This window comes from Halichoerus grypus, chromosome 1 (assembly GCF_964656455.1).
Source record: "Halichoerus grypus chromosome 1, mHalGry1.hap1.1, whole genome shotgun sequence".
Classification (NCBI taxonomy): domain Eukaryota; kingdom Metazoa; phylum Chordata; class Mammalia; order Carnivora; family Phocidae; genus Halichoerus; species Halichoerus grypus.
The window spans coordinates 107,118,842-107,137,220 of NC_135712.1; the positions used below are offsets into that span (position 1 = coordinate 107,118,842).

Sequence of the window (18,379 nt, forward strand, 5' to 3'; positions counted from 1 at the left end):
TTATCCTTTGAAACTGTCTTTAAAATGAAAACATGTATCTTCTTTCTTGACCTAATTCTGGTCAATGAGGTGTAAGAAAATTTTTTCATGAAACCATTTTTAGTAGGATATTTCTAACTGACACAGCACCCAATTGAACGAATGCATATTAGTAAGATAACTATTTTATTTCTTAAGATTCATTTATTCCTGATAAAATTTTATTTCTTTTCTAAATAGAATCGTGTGCTTCCTTTCAAGCTACAGTTTATTCTTTAAACAGGAAGAATTGGAAACATGGAAATAAATTTGGACATATCCAATCTGAGTTGAAATGCCATCATTAGAAATAAGAGATTTTAGTTTGTTGGACCAGTGAATAGAAAAACCTATCCACTAATCTCAATAGCAACAACACATTTAAATTCAAAATTCTCACACGATTTCTTGTAGCCTGTGATGGTTGTGCTCATGGGCTCAGATAAAGCCAAAAAGTATAAACTGAAAATACGAGAATACCAATTTCCATAAATAAAAAATAAAATAATTTAAATGCAATGATATATTCATTTCAGAACCTTACATTATGGCTATACGATTAATGTAAAATGAAGACTGATGATGAAACGTGATCATTTTAAGTGCCCTTTGAATAAGGCATTAGAATATTTTAAAAGTATTCAAAAAGACAAAATTTTGTTTTTCTTTCTGTTCATCTATAAAGTTGGCTTTTGGGGGGTTTCTGTTATTCCTTTAACTGAAATTGAATTTTCTCCTCTAATTCTTTAAATTGCTAACATGATAACAAAATCTATTTACTCATGAAATCATGTAGTTTTAGAATTGTAAGGAGCCTTTTATATATTTTTCAAAATTTTTTATTTAAATTCAATTAATTAACATATATTATTGGTCTCAGAGGTAGAGGTCAGTGATTCATCAGTCTTATATAACACCCAGTGCTCCTTACATCACCTGCCCTCCTTAATGTCCATCACCCCACCCCCCATCCCTCTCCCCTCCAGCAATCCTCAGTTTGTTTCAAATGATTAAGAATCTCTTATGGTTTGTCTCGCTCTCTGATTTTGTCTTGCTTCATTGTAAGGAGCCTTACAGATTGTATGTCCTTTGCTACTCAAAAAGTGTAGTCCATGGACCAGCAGCCTCAGCATCATCTAAGAGCTTTTACTAAGTGCAGAATTCAGAACACCACAGACCTACTGAATCTGAATCTGAACTTGCACAGAAGTTTTTAACTTTGATGAAGTCTAATTTATCAATTTTCCTTTTATGCATCATGTTTTTGGTATCAAGTCTAAGAACTCTTTTCTTAGCCTTAGATCTCAAAGATTTTCTCCTATGTTTTTAGTAAAAGTTTTACAGTTTTACATTTAAGACTGTGATCCATTTTGAGGTAATTTTTGAATAAAATATTTAACTTAGTTCTAGGTTTTTTGTTTGCTTATAGATGTCCAATTGCTCTAACACCATTTGTTGAAAAGGCTATCTTTCCTCTATTGAATTGTTTTTGCACATTTGTCTAAAAGCAGTTGGGCATATTTGTGTGGGTCTTCTATTCTAGGTTCTGTCATTATCTCTCCACCAACAGCATAGTCTTGATTAACATAGCTATATTGAAGTTAGGTAGACTGATTACTCCCATTATATTCATTTTTTCAAAATAAGTTTACTAGTATTCTAGTTCATTTGCCTTTTCATACAAATTTTTGAATAATCATGTCTATATCTGCAAAAAAAATCTTGATGGGATTTTAATAGGAATTACATTAAACCTATATATCAATTTAGAAAGAACTCACATCTTTACTATATGGAGTCTTCTAGTCCACATACATGTCTCTCCATTTATTTACATCTTTGGTTTCCTTCATGTAGATTTTAGCTTATACGTCCTATACAGGTCTTGTTACACTAACACCTAAGTATTTCACTTTTCTGAGCAATTGTAAATGGTACTGTATTTTTTTATTTTGATGTCCATATGTTCATTGCTACTATATAGAAATACAATGTTTAACTTGCAGGTAAACTTGATTAGTTCATTTGTTAGTTCTAGGAATTTTTGTATTTGAAAATTTCTACATAGGCCAATCATGTCACCTGCAGTTTTAGTTCTTCCTTTCTGATCTACTTTTGATTTCCTTTTCTTGACTATTGCACTGACTAGAAGTTCCAGCAATATTTTTTTTTTTTTAAGATTTTGTTTATTTATTTGACAGAGAGAGAGAGAACACAAGCAGTGGGAGCTGTAGGCAGAGGGAGAGGGAGGTAAGGCTTCCCGCTGAGCTGAGCAGGGAGCCTGATGTGGGGCTTCATCCCAGGACCCTGAGATCATGACCTGAGCCGAAGGCAGATGCTTAACCTATTGAACCAGTCAGGTGCCCCACAGCAATATGTTGAAAAGGAGTGGTAAGAACTGACATCCTAACCTTGTTCCTGATCTTAAGGGAAAGCAATCTCTCACCATTAAGTATAACGTTAGTTGGAGGGTTTTTAGAGATGCTTTTATTTATCAAATTGAGACATTTACTCTCTATTGCTACTTTTATCATGAATGGATGTTGAATTTTGTCAAGTCGTTTTTCTGTATCAATTGATATAATCATGTGATTTTTCTTCTTTAGCCTATTAATATGGTGGATCACATCAGCTTATTTCTGAATATTGAAATTAGCATTGCAGTTCTAGAATAAACCCCACTTAATCATGGAATACAATTCTTTTAATTGACTGCTGAATTCCCTTTGCTAATGTTTGTTAAGGATATTTGCATCTAGGGGCGCTTGGGTGGCTCAGTCGGTTAAGTGTCTGCCTTCGGCTCAGGTCATGATCCCAGGGTCCTGGGATTGAGCCCCATGTCGGGCTCCCTGCTCAGCTCAGCGGGAAGCCTGCTTCTCCCTCTCCCTCTGCCTGCCACTCTCCCTGCTTGTGTTCTCTCTTTCTCTCTCTCTCTAATAAATAAATATTTTTTTTTAAAAAAGGATATTTGCATCTATATTAAGTAATATAGATCTGTAGTGTTTCTGTTTGTTTGTTTTTTAAAGATTTTATTTATTTATTTGACAGAGAGAGAGAGATAGCGAGAGCATGAACACAAGCAGGGGGAGTGGGAGAGGGAGAAGCAGGCTTCCTGCCAAGCAGGGAGCCCGATGTGGGACTCGATCCCAGGAACCTGGGATCGTGACCTGAGCCGAAGGCAGACGCTTAACGACTGAGCCACCCAGGCGCCCTGTAGTGGTTTTTTTTTTGCCTTTATTTTTGTTTGTACTGTCTGTCTAGTTTTAGTAACAAGGCAAAACTACCTTCATTTGAGAAGTGTTGCATCTTTTATTTTCAGGAAGAGATTGTGTAGAATTTATATTAATTCTCCTTTAAATGTTTGGCAGATTTCTCCAGTGAAACCATCTGGGCCTGGTGATTTCTTTTTGAGAATTTTAAAATTATGAGTTCAATTACCCTAATAGTTATAGGGCTATTCAAATTATTTATTTCATATTGGGTGTATTGTTAATAGTTCGTGTTTTATAAGGAATTGGTCCATTTCTTCTAAGTTGTCAAATTTAAATGTGTAAAGTTCTTTGTAGTATTCTGTTATCTTCTGCACAGACTGTGGTGATATCCCATTTCATTCCCAATATTGGTAATTTCTGTCTTCTTTTTTTCTTTGTCACTGTTGCTAGAGGTTTGCCAATTTTATTAATCTGTTAAAAAAAAAAAAAAACAGTTCTTTGCTTCACTGTTTTTCTCTATTGTTTTGTTTTCAATTCCATTGATTTCCGTTCTCATCCCGAGGATTTCTTCCCTTATTCTTGCTTGGATTTTATTTTGCTCTTATTTTTCTAGATTATTGAGGCAGGAGCTTACATTATTGACTTGAGACTATTCCTCTTTTCTAATGTGTGCACTTAGTGCCTTAAATTTCCCTTTCAGCATTGCTTTAGATGCATCTCACAAATTTTGATATGTTGTATTTTAATTTTCATTCAGTTCAACGTATTTTTTTTTCCCTTAAGACTTTCTGACTCATGGATTATTTAGAAGTGTCTTTACTTTTCAGAGGTTTGGAGATTTTCCTGTTATCTATTATTTATTTCTATCTTGAATCCACTGTGGCTAGAGAACACATTTTGTATAATTTTAATTCTTTTAAATTTATTGAGATTTATTTTATGTCCCAGATATGATCTATCTTGGTATATGTTCCATGGAAATAATCTGTATTCTGCTCTTGTTGGATGGTTTTCTATAAATAAAAGTATTTCTTTCTATAAAATTTTCTGTAAATGTTGATTCGATCATGTTACTTGATGGTATTTTCCTATATCCTTGCTGAATTTCTGTTTAACTGTTCTAATAATTATTAAGGGTAGTAATGTCTCTAGTTGTAATTGTGAACTTGACTTTCTCTACTTTCAGTTCTATCAGTTTGCTTTACGTATTTTGCAACTCTGTTGTTTGGTGTATACACAGTTAGGATTGCTGTACCTTCTTGGTAGACTGATCTTCTTATCATTACTAAAATAATCCTCCCTGTCTCTTGTAATATTCTTTGCTCTGAAGTCTATTTTATCTGATATTAATATAGCCAGTTCTGCTTCCCTTTGATTGATATTTGCATGCTATATCTTTTTCAATCTTTCAACTTTCAGCCTGCCTATAACATTATATTCGGAGTGAGTTTCTCGTAGACAGTATGTAGTTGTCATGTTTTTAATCCATTCTGGTAATCTCTGGCTTTTATTTAGCATATTTAGACCATTAGGATAAAATACTGCAGAGGAATATACCACCTGCTTAGGAGATGAAGACTGCAAAAGTAGCATTACATTATGTACATCCTCCTAAGCTCTCTTTCTCAATTACTGGTACTAGATCCTAGCACTAGAAATTTCAAAGACATCGTGGATTTCTCCTCTCTTACTCACTTCCTAATAATACCTAATGGCTAATACTTATGGAGCACTTTGTGTGAAACACTCAGTGAATCATTTTACATCCATTAACTCACTTATTCTTTAAATTTTAGAAATGAGAAACTGAGACTTAGAGAGTAAGGATTATAGCAATAGTGACTCAACTGAGTTCTACAGCAGGTGTATGTGATTCAACAGCAATGTTTTATCATGACCCTCTCCAGTCTCAAATTTTGCCTTTGCAACTCCCCTAGAGTCCATCCCACATTTCTCATTTCTATTACCAGTATTGATACTCAGATTCCCTTTCCTTTTGCACACAATGATTTTAAAAACCTGCTAAAGTGTTTCCCTGACACCATGGTCCCCTTCCTCCAATCCATCTTTCACAGGGTCCCCCATTATCTTCTTAGACTTTAAGTGGGATAGTGGAAAACATGTGGAATCTGAGCTAAGATCACAGTTCAAAACTTAACTTTGTTTGTAACCTAAGCAAGTTGGTTTACCTCTCCATACCTTAATCTGCTTATCTGTAAAATGGAAATAATTTTATCTCCCTTATAGATTATTGTATTAAATTAGATTTCACATGTAAAGTGCCAAGTGCACTGCCTGCACATAGAAGACTTCCATATATCTTAATTTCTTTCCTTTCCATAAATGTGAAAACAAAAATCATTTCACCCTTGCCTATGGAATATAATAAAAACTCATTACCCTGGTGTACAGGGTTCTTCGCCCCAGGCCCACCTCTATTTCTAGTCTCATTTCCTTGTACTATGTCATTCCCCCCAAATTCCATTTGCCTTTGCTCTTACTATTCCCTCGTTCTGGAATACATTTTTCTTATTTTCTGCCTACTGAAATTATCTTTTAGGACCCTATTTAGAAACCATTTTCTCAAGTATCTTCTCAAATTACTCCTTTCACTTCCTGGCATGAATGAATTAATCCCACCTCCCCTTGTTCCCACAGGACATAGTGGGTTCTAACAGGATTAGGAGAATGAGGTATTATTCATATTTTATCACAAACATCATGCCTTGAAGTAGCAGAACGGCTAAGAGCAGAGGGTTTGAGACAGATAATCCTGGATTTGGATTTGACTATGCCTTTACCTACTTATATGCTCATGACTCAATTATGTTATCTATAAAATTGGGATAATGAGTATCTCTATTTTATGAGGTTGATATGAAAATCAAGTAAGAAAATATATGTAAAGTGCTTAGTAAGAAGTCTGATATATGGCTTGTGTTTAGTAGAATCAGTAAATATTTGTTATGATGAATATTAATCCTAAATTTGTTACTCAGTTGTGAAACTTTTCATCATTTAAAAAAAAGCTTAATTTGCAGTTTGAAGATTTGTGAGGATTTAATGGGACATGTGTTAAAACACCTAGCACTTTCTATGATACATGGTGCTCTTTATAAAGGCCCTTATTTTCTTGCCCTTACTCTCTTTTCCTTGAGTAATTCATGTGTCCTCCTTATTCTAGTGTACTAAACATTTAAATAAAGGTGGCAAGATGACACAAGGAATATTTTAGATGTTGAATATATGAAAATATTGCAGTCTCACAGTTTTAAATAAGATTCCAAAAATATTATTAAAACTACAGTTTATTGTTTTTCTCACAAAGTTCTCATTCTCCCTGCTATTTTTGTTTGTTTGTTTTTAGTGTCTTTCTCTCTTCTCCCCTAAACCATCTTAGATGGTCTCTTTGACTTAATTTCTCAATGTCTGTACTTTTAGATGCCTAAAAGTCACCTAAATAACCTAAAGATCATCTATATGATTTTAATTTAGATTAAAATTGTCAGTCACTTGGGTTATTCATGAGTTAGTGATAGAATTCTAGCTTCCAGGGCGGAAAACCCATGATCTACTCCTGGATAAAGCAGATTTATTTTAAAGTTACAACATGGTACATTGGAAAAGAGCACTTAACTGGGCATTGAGACACCTGTCCTACTACTATTACTTGCGTGACCCCAGGAAAGTGGCTTCACCTCTCCCGCTGTCAATTCTCCCTTTATAAAATGAGAAATCAGAACTCTGTGGTTTCTGGTTAAGTGCTATGATTTTACATGTTATAATATGTCTTTCCTAAGTTGAATGATTCAGATAACACAATACCTCACCTTGTTAGGAGAGAAATTTGGAGCAACTCTTTTATATTATAATTTCACCCTGAATTCACCTAGAGGCTTATAGTGAGGAAATAAAAAGTTCAATATGCCCAAGGTCAGTAAGTCTGAATCAATTATCAGAGCGGATTATTTGTGCTAATGTGTTTACATGGCATGCTCTCTCCTCCTGAAGCATTTGTGAGGTTTAGAGACTGCTTTTCATTTTCAAATAAAAAAGCTCCCAGCCACCTACGCTCAGGAGTACAGCAATAATGTATTATCATTATTCCTGACAGCATATGCTAATTCACAGACTTTTAAATGGAAAGAAAGCAGAGACTATGAAATGACTAGTTTTATGCTCTCTGAATCTTACCATTTTTTTTTATCATGCGGTAAAAGTTCACATACAATTCGGTCCCATAGTATTCTATTTCATTTTTATAAAAAGGGTATGTTCTAATATCACCTTCTGATGCATTTGTAATTATCATCATTTATTGTATAGGGCTGTTAAATATAAAAAATTAATATTAAATAGCAATACTTTTGAAAGACGATGTTATTTTTTATGCTTTAGGAAATTAAAATATGGAATCTAAAAAATCTACAAGGTCAATGTTGCATATTCATTCATTTATGCACACATTTATTCATTCAACAAGTATTTTTTGAGGGCCTACCATGTGTCAGGCGCTGGTGTAGATGGTAGAGAAAATAAAGACCCACAAGAAAATGTTCCTTTCCCTGGAGATTACATTCTATGTGGATTTGACAAAAATGCCATGCAGTTCCAGTCTCCAGAAGAAAATGGGCAGTTGCAGAGCTTTGCAAATGTTTCATTATGTGTTTGCACAAAACACTGTATTAATTTCCTAGGGCTGCTGTAACAAATTACTGCAAACTTAAGATAGTTTAAAACAACAGAAATCTATTGTCCCGTATTTCTGGAAGACAGAAGTTCAAAGTCAAGGTGTCAGCAGGGCTATCCTTTCTTGGTTTACAATAGAATAACTCTAAGTGCCGTCTCCTTCTTCACATGGCCATCTTCCATCTATGTGAGTCTGTATCCAAATTTCTCTTTTCTTAAAAGGATACCAGTCACTGGATTAGGGCCCACCCATATCCACTATGACCTCATATGAGTTTATGTTTGAAAAGACCCTATTTCCAAATAACATCATATTCATAAGGTACAGGTAGATACAAATTTTGGAGGGGACACACTAGTCAACCCAGTACAAAGATGAAGATAAATTAAATCAATAATAACGGGGGTTTTTTTGGTTTTATCTTCTCACAATTAATATTAATTTTCACTTAAGATTTAATGCCTTTTACTTTTAGTCTCATTTTGTAATTATTCTTCAACTTTTTGAATGGCTTTCAAATCTGTGGATTACATTGTAGTTTGTAACTCAAATTACATAATATTTTTTTTCTGAAGTGGGATTCTTTATTGGAACTTAATGTTTACATTGACAGATTGTTGGACTCAAATGTTTATAATAGTTTTTGCAGTAAAATTAGTGAGGAGAATCTGACTCATTACAGACCCTGGTCACTTTATTTTGTCTGCTTAGGACCAGATGATCCTTTTCCTTTCTGATAATTTAAAATATTTATTTTTCTTGTCAAAAGTGCCATTTGCTACTCTTTAAAAAATTCGAACAGAAAATAAACTATACCCCAATTGGGACTCTTATTCTAAACAATCAAACTATAAGGGCAAAATTTTGAGACAGTACCCTGCACCTACCTTGTTTCCTCACTTCTAACCTAAAAATAGCACAAACCCAAAATGCACTGTTGATTCACAAACCCCAAATGCAGCACAAACTCCAAAGTGACTACCAAACTGAACTCTGAGGATCATCATAGGCAACACACACTTAGTACCCTACCCCACACCCTGGATGCCCTTCTAGTAATATTTTGCACTCTGCCTCCTCTATTACCTGATAAAACTTCCACAAGCAAAATCATCATCATCATTGAACAATTTAGATATATAAAACATAAACGTTGAAGTTCTCCCCCATCCACTTTCAGAGGAAATAATTGTTTGGAATGTAGCCTTTCAGATCTTTTCTGTGCCTAGAATATATATGTGTGCTGTGTGTCTATATATCTTTTATTCCTACACATTTATAATTTGCTGAGTCGTGTTCTGGGAGATCTTTTTCTACAAGAAAACTGGATCATACTTTACATATTGTTTTGTAACTTGCTATTATCACTCAAAGTGTATCGAAATTATTTTACCCAGGCAGAACTTATAGCTTTACTTCATTCTTTCAAGACAGTTTTCCAGTACATTTAGGTTATTTCTATTTGGGGACTTACAACAGTGCTGAAATAAACAATAGTATGTGTTGATATTTGGTGGTGGAACTGACTCACAGAAATAGGATTGCTGGTAAGTATATGTAGTTTTATTTTATAATCAAATATAATCAAAATGTACTCTAAAGATGGTATCTATCATTTTATTTCTTCATTTCTCTCTCTCTCTTTGTGGAGGGCAATCTGAGATGCTAAAAATGACCCAACTGTTTTTACTTACATATTTTTGATTATTGGTGAAATTGAATATGTTTCCACGTGTTTATTCTCCACTTGTAGTTCTTCCTTTATTTATATATTTATTTATGTATGTATTTATTTATTTAAAGATTTTATTTATTTATTTGGCAGAGAGAGCACAAGCAGGGGGAGTGGCAGGCAGAGGAAGAGGGAGAAGCAGGCTCCCCGCTGAGCAGGGAGCCTGATGCGGGGCTGGATCCCAGGACCCTGGGATCATGACCAGAGCCGAAGGCAGATGCTTAACCAACTGAGCCACCCAGGCGCCCCATGTAGTTCTCCCTCTAATTGCTTTGCCCACTTCCCTTTTTCTCCAGGGATGTTTATCTCATTGATTTGGAGAAACTCTCTATATTATAACTATTAAACTTTGCCCTATGTATTCTGCAACTATTTTCTCCTGGGATGCCATTTGTTTTTTACCTTTGCTTTCAGCATATATTTCTACATAGACATTTTCAATTTTTCTGCAATCAAATCTGTCCCTCTTTTAACATTTCTGATTTTCATTCCAGATTTGTAAAGGTCTTTTTCACACAGCATTTTAAAACCATTATTAAGACTCAAGAAATTATTTTTGCATATAACATGAAAAGGAATCTAATTTAACTTTGTAATGGAAAGCCATTTGATTCCTTTCTTATTTTGAAATGACATCTTTGTGATATACTATATTTTGTTTCTTGACTGCTTAATTTATTATGTCTTTCTATTAACAACCTGTATTAATTACTGTAGCATCATATTATGTTTATAAATCTACCTTATTAGTCTGTTTCCAAAATTTCTTGGTTATACATAAGCATTTATTCTTGCAGATAAATCTTAGGAGGAACTTTTCTGTTCTAAAATAAAATTCCATTGGTATTCTATTAAGTTTATTAAAATTGTATTAAATCAATAAAATAAAATAAAATTGCCAGGTTTACAATAGCGTTTTTCCATGTGGAGACACTGTTTCTTTTGTCTCCTATTTATTCAGGGTTTCTTTTATTATAGTGTTTTTTTCATATTGTTCTTACATATTTCTATAATTTTGTTACTATTTTGAGTGGGACCTTTTTAAAATATATTTTTTAATTGGTTACTGCTATTGATGTCTTAACATTTACCTACAATTTAGCAACTCTGCAAAACTCCCAAATTAGTCCTTTTTTAGAGTCCCTTCTTTAGAATTTCTAAGTAGACAACATTTTCACATGAAAATGATAATTTTATTTCTTCCTGCTCAATATTTCTTTTTTTTTTTTAAGATTTTATTTATTTGACAGAGACACAGCGAGAGAGGGAACACAAGCAGGGGGAGTGGGAGAGGGAGAAGCAGGCTTCCCAGGGCAGGGAGCTTGATGTGGGGCTCGATCCCAGGACCCTGGGATCATGACCTGAGTGGAAGGCAGACGCTTAACGACTGAGCCACCCAGGTGTCCCCTGCTCAATATTTCTTGACTATTGTCTAGCTAGGACCTCTAGAACAATGCTAAATAATAGCACTGATATCAAGCATTTCTTTTCATCTATAAAAATTGAATCTTGCCCAGGTCTCCTTTTCCCTCACTCTACCTAGGTTAAGTGCTTTTATTCCATATTCTTAAAATTCTCCAGCCTGGATCTATTGTAGCACGAGTCACATGGAAATGCAACTGTTTATGAGGTTGGTATTTGTGTATTCTATGAACTCAAGATATGACAGCCTCTTCATTCCATTGCTATAGACCTACCAGCTGACCCAGTCCTAATACATAATAGTGGTTCAGTTGGTCTGTTCTCTTGCTTCTCATCTCTCTCCATTTTAGTCTGCCCTCCATATCCTAAAAGAGGTGGAAATTCTGTTGATTTTACACAAATTGTTAGATGTCTCCCTGAATCTCTATCCCTTTACCTCTCCCTTCATTCACGCTCTCGTTTTCCCGCACCTGGAGGAATGTTTCTTTAACTTAAATAATAGGTCTCTCTGAAAGGAAAAAAAAAATCTATGAATCTTACTGTCAAATCAAATTTTTATGATTTTGCTTAAAGATATACAAACAATATTTGGTAAAACTCCTTACATTTATAGTTTCTTATACAAATCTAAAACCAAAACAAATTTATACATTAAATACTTTCATAACCAGTAACATTAAAATTGTTAAATTGGCTTAAAGTGACAGTACCATTTTGCTGAAATTAACATGTCAATTTTGAATAGTGCAAAGATGTACGCTCAGATCTGCTTCCATATAATCTGTTTCTGTTTTTACTTCTGTGACTGTCAAATGGAGACTATCCCTTTGAATAAGAATGTTACACAGTGTAATTTTTTTAAAAGATTTATTTATTTATTTGAGAGAGAGAGACAGCACAGACCCAGGTGCGTGCGAGAGGGGGGAGGAGCAGAGGGAGGAAATCTTTAAGCAGACACCCTGCTGAGCATGGAGCCCAACGTGGGACTCTAGGGCTTGATCTCACAACCCATGAGATCATGACCTGAGCCAAAACTGAGTCTGACATTTAACCGACTGAGCCACCCAGATGTCCCTCACAGTGTAATTTTGATAACTCAAGACTTTGTGTATTATTTCAGAATAACTGATTTCATACTTAGCTAAACTCTGGCACTATGCAATTCTCAAATGCCAATTTTAATGAGATGTCATTTGATAACTCAGTAAAGCTTGTTTGTACATTTAAGTAAAGTTAGCATGAGAGAGTTATTGAAATCTGCATTATGAGGATGTATAATATCAGATGCAAAAAATTCTTTATCACATTTTTTTTTAAGATTTTATTTATTTATTTGACAGAGAGAGACATAGCGAGAGCAGGAACACAAGCAGGGGGAGTGGGAGAGGGAGAAGCAGGCTCCCCACCGAGTAGGGAGCCCGATGAGGGGCTCGATCCCAGGGTCCTGGGATCATGACCTGAGCTAAAGACAGATGCTTAACGACTGAGCCACCCAGGTGCCCTATCATATTTGCTTTTATATTAGCTCCTCACCAGTGATGCGAGTTGGTACAGATAAAGACATGGTTATACTGTTGATGCTCTAGTGAAGGTTCTTTTAAGACAGACAAGCCAATACTGCTGAGTACTGTCTGATAACTCAGTTTTCTCATCCATTTTTTCTTTTTTAAACTAGTATACGCCATCGGACTTTGTTTACACAGTATACTATGTCAAAGAGAAAATAATTTTTTAAGTACTGAGATGGGTTGTTTTTTCTTCTTGCAATAAAGTATAATGTAAGGAAGTCCAGCTTTTACATTACTAGTTCTCAGAATGAAGGAGGTTGTGTTTATAATTCACATTATTAAATGACAAATTTTCTGACTAAATATTTCAGTCCAATTTTATTTAAAAAAACCGAAATTTCTGTCTTTGATAAAATTTTTCTCAAGATGGGAAGTTTTTAATTTGGCTCTTCCACTCATGACTTACCACTCAGAAAGCAACGCTTTTAAAACTGTAAATCTTTTCTTAATTCTTAAGATCAGTTTCAAATGCCACCCCTGTATGAAATCTCTTTACCAAAAGTGGTCATTCCTGGACTCCATAGAGCTTGCTTCCTATCTCTACTAAAATAGTTGGAACTAAAATTTTATTTTCTTTCTTACATGCTTTTGTCACCCAATTATATCTGCGAGGTCTTTGAATGTAGACATAAGTACACTTGTATACCCAATGCAAGTTCAGAATCTTGCACAAACAGTACTCACCCCTTATCCATGGGGGATATATTCCAAGACTCCCAATGGATGTCTGAAACTATTGTTAGTACCAAACCCAATACATACTATGTTTTTTCTATACAAACATACCTATGATAAAGTTTAATTTATAAATGAGGCACAGTAAGGGATGAACAGAAATAACTAATAATAAAATGGAACAATTATAACAGTATATAAAAGTTATGTGAATATGTTCTGTCTCTCTCAAAACATCTTACTGTACTATATTCATTCCCTTCTTCTTGTGATGATAAAATGCCTACATGATGAGATGAAGTGAGGTGAAGGATATAAGCACTGTGATACAGTGTTAGGTTACTACTGACCTTCTAACCATAAGGCAGAAGGAGGATCCTGCTTTTAGACCAAAGTTGATTGCAGGTAAATGAAATTGTGAAAAGTGAAAATGTGGATAGGGAGGACTACTGTAATACTCAGCAAATGTTTAATGAATGGATAAATAAAAAATAAATGAAGGCCATTTCCCCTTTGCCAAAAAGTTGCTACCACTCAAACAATGCTTTGGTACAATAATGAACCTAAGTATTGTTCCTCTGTTTCTCCTGCTTCAGTCACACATGTGAAGTTGGTGAGGTTTTTTGCTTCAGCAGAAGAGTAAACTGAATTTTATAGTGTAAGTTTTCAAAGTTTTCAGCCCTTTAGGGTAAAAGGCCCTAAAGTTAGGTTCCCAGGACCCTTTACGGATAAAGAGGATTCAAGACTTCTCTGTAGCGAATAACTAGAAAAGACTGGTAACATGTCTTACACACCCTAGACTGTATTTTTCATTGTCCGTAAATTCAAAGAATTGGGCATGAAGGCACCCGAATGAATCTCATGATAAATCCTCCCTTAAAATTTTCTCTTAGGAGAAGAGAATCCAAATTGTAGTCCTAGGCTTCCTCCAGCCACACTTAGGTCCAGATACAAAATGCCCAAGGCAAATAGGGTGACCAGCTATCCTGGTTTTTCTGGAACTGAGAGGTTTCCTGAGATGCAAGAATTTCAGTGCTAAAGCTGGCATAGTTATAGGCAAACAGGAAGGTTGATCATCCTAAATTGGCAAAATACCATGAGCCCTCATGCCAATTCCCCTGTAAAGACACATTTAAGGCAATCCAGTTAGTAACTCAGCTTTTTAGGTAATCGGCACACGTATAAAAAAGTGTCTGTTAACCATTTTCCTTCCCCTTCTTTTTCTGGACTACAGTATTTCTTTAGTTAGGGATTGCAGACCTTATAATGCAACAGAATCACTTGGAGGGCTTGCTCAAATAGATTGCCCCAAAGTTTCTAATTCAGTAGGTCGAGGATAGGGCTCAAAAATCTGCATTTCTTACAAGTTATCAAATAATGCTGATGACACTAGTCTGGGGACCTAGCTTTGAGAGCATTGCTCCAGAAGTTTGGTATCTTCTGAGACTAACATGTAATCAAAAAAGAAAACAAGTCAACTGGAAGTATGAAGATATGAATCAGTAATATAAAATACAGGCTATAATAAGATTTAGTCTGTTTTCTTTATTTCTTAAGCGCTTATCAGTGGCGAGTACAGATTTTAAAAAATCTTAACATATGAAGTTTTAAATAAAATATAAAAGGTTCTAACCTTCAAGAAAGTTTTTGCAGAGATGTGGGGGAGTTCTCTATTATTGGATTTACTTTAATGACTGTGATTTCTCCGTGGAAAAGTAAGCACAGTGTAGCACCGTTCTGGCGACATTTGGTTCCTCTTCTGAATGCTCAAACCTCACAGCTGAAATATACTTTATACTTAATCTGAATCATAGTTTCACAATTCATTCTCTGTGACATACTAAAAAGTGCATTTTGATAACACAGTCTGCATTTCTTTCAACCTATGCAAACTTTTTAATGTAACAAAACTATAAAAGCAATTCCAGATTATAAATATGCATTCGATTTTATGCCCATATTCTGCCTTTGGAAGCATCTACTGCTGCCCCCATCAGTACACAAAATTTGCCTTAAACTATGGGAATATGTCCTCTTTCTTCAAAAAAAGGTTCCTGATTGTCCTCATTTAGATGTTATATTTGACCTGGAGAAACTGAGCTATAGTGCTTTGATGGCAGAATTTAAATCCCATTGATAAAGGTTTCTAGGGAAATGGGTCTGAAATAGAAAAAACTCTACCATATTGATGAGTAAAGTGAATTTCTAAATGCCTAATTTCAGAAACTAGTTTTCAATAATAACAATTTTGTTTTCGTCCCCAGCGTTCTGGTGGTGCCCTTTCCATTCCCTTGTGTGCATTCCAGGGGACCGTGTCTCTCCAAGCACCTACGGGGAAAACCCTATCTCTTTCTACCTATGAGGTAAGTGCAGAAGGACAAAAAATAACCCCAGCCTCTAAGAAAATAGAAGTCTATCGATCCAAAAGCGTTGGCCATGAACCGAACTCAGAAGATTCTCCCTCTACATTTGCGGACACCAGTGTGAAAATACACTTGGAAGTTCTTGAAATTTGTGATAATGAAGAAGCCTTGGACACTGTGTCAATCATTAGCAACATCAGCCAGTCCTCTACACAGGTCAGATCTCCATCCCTACGCTACTCACGGAAAGAAAACAGATTTGTTTCTTGTGATTTAGGGGAAACAGCCTCATACTCTCTCTTTTTACCCACGAGTAATCCCGATGGTGATATCAACATCTCCATTCCGGACACTGTTGAAGCACACAGGCAGAACAGTAAAAGGCAGCATCAAGAAAAGGATGGCTACCAGGAGGAAATCCAGTTGTTAAACAAAGCTTATAGAAAAAGAGAGGAAGAAAGCAAGGGTAACTAGTGATCATTTGGTCTAATAAGGCAAGAATGGGTCTGCAAGTTCAAACTGCTAAACTAACAATTTGGTTCTGAGGCTATTTGATTTCCTTACTTGTTGGTTTACATAAGCATTACAGATTTAGTAGTTAACTGTTTTTAGGGCAAGCAGCTGGAACTAGCATAAACACTTAAGTGCTTTTGATGTATTACCTGTAGATCACACACTGTGGTAATTAAAAGATTCGTTTCTTATCTGATTCCTAAAGCTGTTTTCTAGATTAAATATCAGCCTCATTTACTAATGTTTTTGCCTGTTGGTCACCCTCATAAATTCAATGAATATTTTGTTCACATCTCATGTTTCAACACATAATGCTGGCCTTTATCCTAAGGGGAAGAAGATATTTTCGGAATGGAAGAAATGTAGAAAAACTCTGAGTTGTATTTAAAGAGACTTGCCTACATGTGCCTAGCAAGACAAGCTTATTACGGTTACTGCTTTAGCTTTACATCCATGTCTAGAAAATATATTTTCATGTAAAATGGCAAACTAGCTAGCTTCCGACTTTGAAACATGCATGCCCATAGTCTGTAAATAGTTGTTTCCTTCATTTCTGTAAAGTACAAATTGCTTACTAAATGTTCTTCTTCCTTTCTCTCTTAAATGTAAGTATTCTCCTTTCATCTTTTCATTATGTCAAGACTTCCCTTGAAACAAAATATTGTGTTACAAGTGAATTAGTAATCCATAACTCAAACATTATTGGAAATGTTTTAAATGTACACATTATCATTTCTAGAATTGTTTTATTTGAATGGAAATTGGGGAAAAGCACTTCCAGATGAAGTTCTGTGAGGTATGTTCAATTAGATAACAAAGTTTTGGGTAAAGCAGAGGAAAATCCACTAAGTAAAAAAATAAAAGTATGTTTCTAAAGCTGCAGATTTGGCAAACTTTTTTTCTTTTTTTTTAAGATTTTATTTATTTACTTGACAGAGAGAGAGAGAGAGTAGGAACACAAGCAGAGGGAGGGGGAGAGGGAGAAGCAGACTCCCTGATGAGCAGGGAGCCCGGTGCGGGACTTGATCCCAGGACCCTGGGATCATGACCTGAGCCAAAGGCAGATGCTTAATGACTGAGCCACCCAGGTGCCCCTTGGCAAGCTTTCTTAGGCATTCTTGAAGTATAGAAAATTTTAGTAAAAATATTGTTCTAATTTTAGGTGCTTATTAGTTTTTTTGTCATAGGCATGTATAGCTCAAGCAAATTCAATATATTTTATTAAATGAGTGTAAGGTATACATTTCAACACTAATTTTAAAATGTGTTACATTGCAAAAATGCAGGAATCACCTTGTCAGAGTATCAGTAATGTATATTTCAAAAATTATAAAGTGATTTTACTTCAAAATGCTTTATTCTGATCTTTCTTTAAACATACATTAAATGTATTACTTAAATGTTTATTTTCCAAAGTTATTGAGTTGACATTTTACGTGGTATTTGACTTTGTGCACCGCCACACCTCACTCACATATCTTATTTACTATTTACAGACTGAGTGAATTATTTTTTTAAATGATTTATTTTGGTTTCTATTTTATTATACTGAATCAGAATTCTAAATTACTTGATATGGGCTTTCAGATTGTTTCATCTTCAGATCTTTTTTTTTTTTTTGCCATCAAGAACTCATTTTCAAAGTAATTATCTCAATGGACTTTATCTCTCATTTAATCTCTCAATATCTCCTCTTCTAAGCTTGGGAAGCAAAGGTAATGCCATTAGTAAAGTTTGTAAAGCAAGCCTCAAATAATGCATAACATATAAATTCAAATTCAAATATGTTATCATTATAAATATATTTTATTTAAAAAGACTTTTTATATATCCCTAAAATTGAGGGCTATTTTATTTCTTTAAAAGATTCATTTATTAATTTAAGAAAGAGAGAGAGAGCGGGGGGACGGGTAGAGGGAGAGAGAGAATCCTGAAGGAGACTCCCCGCTGAGCGCAGAGCCCAATACTCTGCTGTAAACTGGGCTCAATCCCAAGACCCTAAGATCATGACCTGAGCTGAAACCAAGAGCCAGCTCCTTAACAGACTGAGCCACCCAGGTGCCCCAAAATGGAAGGCTATTTTAACATAATGACAAATGGCCTGATCAATCAAATACTATAAATTAATGGCATTGAATGCCTGTTATAAAAGCAAAAGTTGAATATTCTAACAATGCTTTGTAAAA

The 18,379-nt window shown here is 34.8% G+C and overlaps 1 protein-coding gene and 1 long non-coding RNA gene across 8 annotated transcripts in view; one reads left to right on the top strand and one right to left on the bottom strand.

Annotated features, from left to right (window-relative positions):
- GPR149 (G protein-coupled receptor 149) overlaps positions 1 to 17,619 on the top strand; it is a 64,880-nt gene extending 47,261 nt beyond the window's left edge. The window contains exon 4 of the mRNA XM_036091375.2: positions 15,582 to 17,619. Coding sequence (XP_035947268.1) covers positions 15,582 to 16,154 — 573 coding nt within the window. The 3' untranslated portion in view covers positions 16,155 to 17,619. The remainder of the gene's footprint in view (positions 1 to 15,581) is intronic.
- The window catches only part of LOC118535137 (uncharacterized), a 371,536-nt gene that overhangs the window by 341,610 nt on the left and 11,547 nt on the right, over positions 1 to 18,379 (bottom strand). The window lies entirely within an intron of this gene.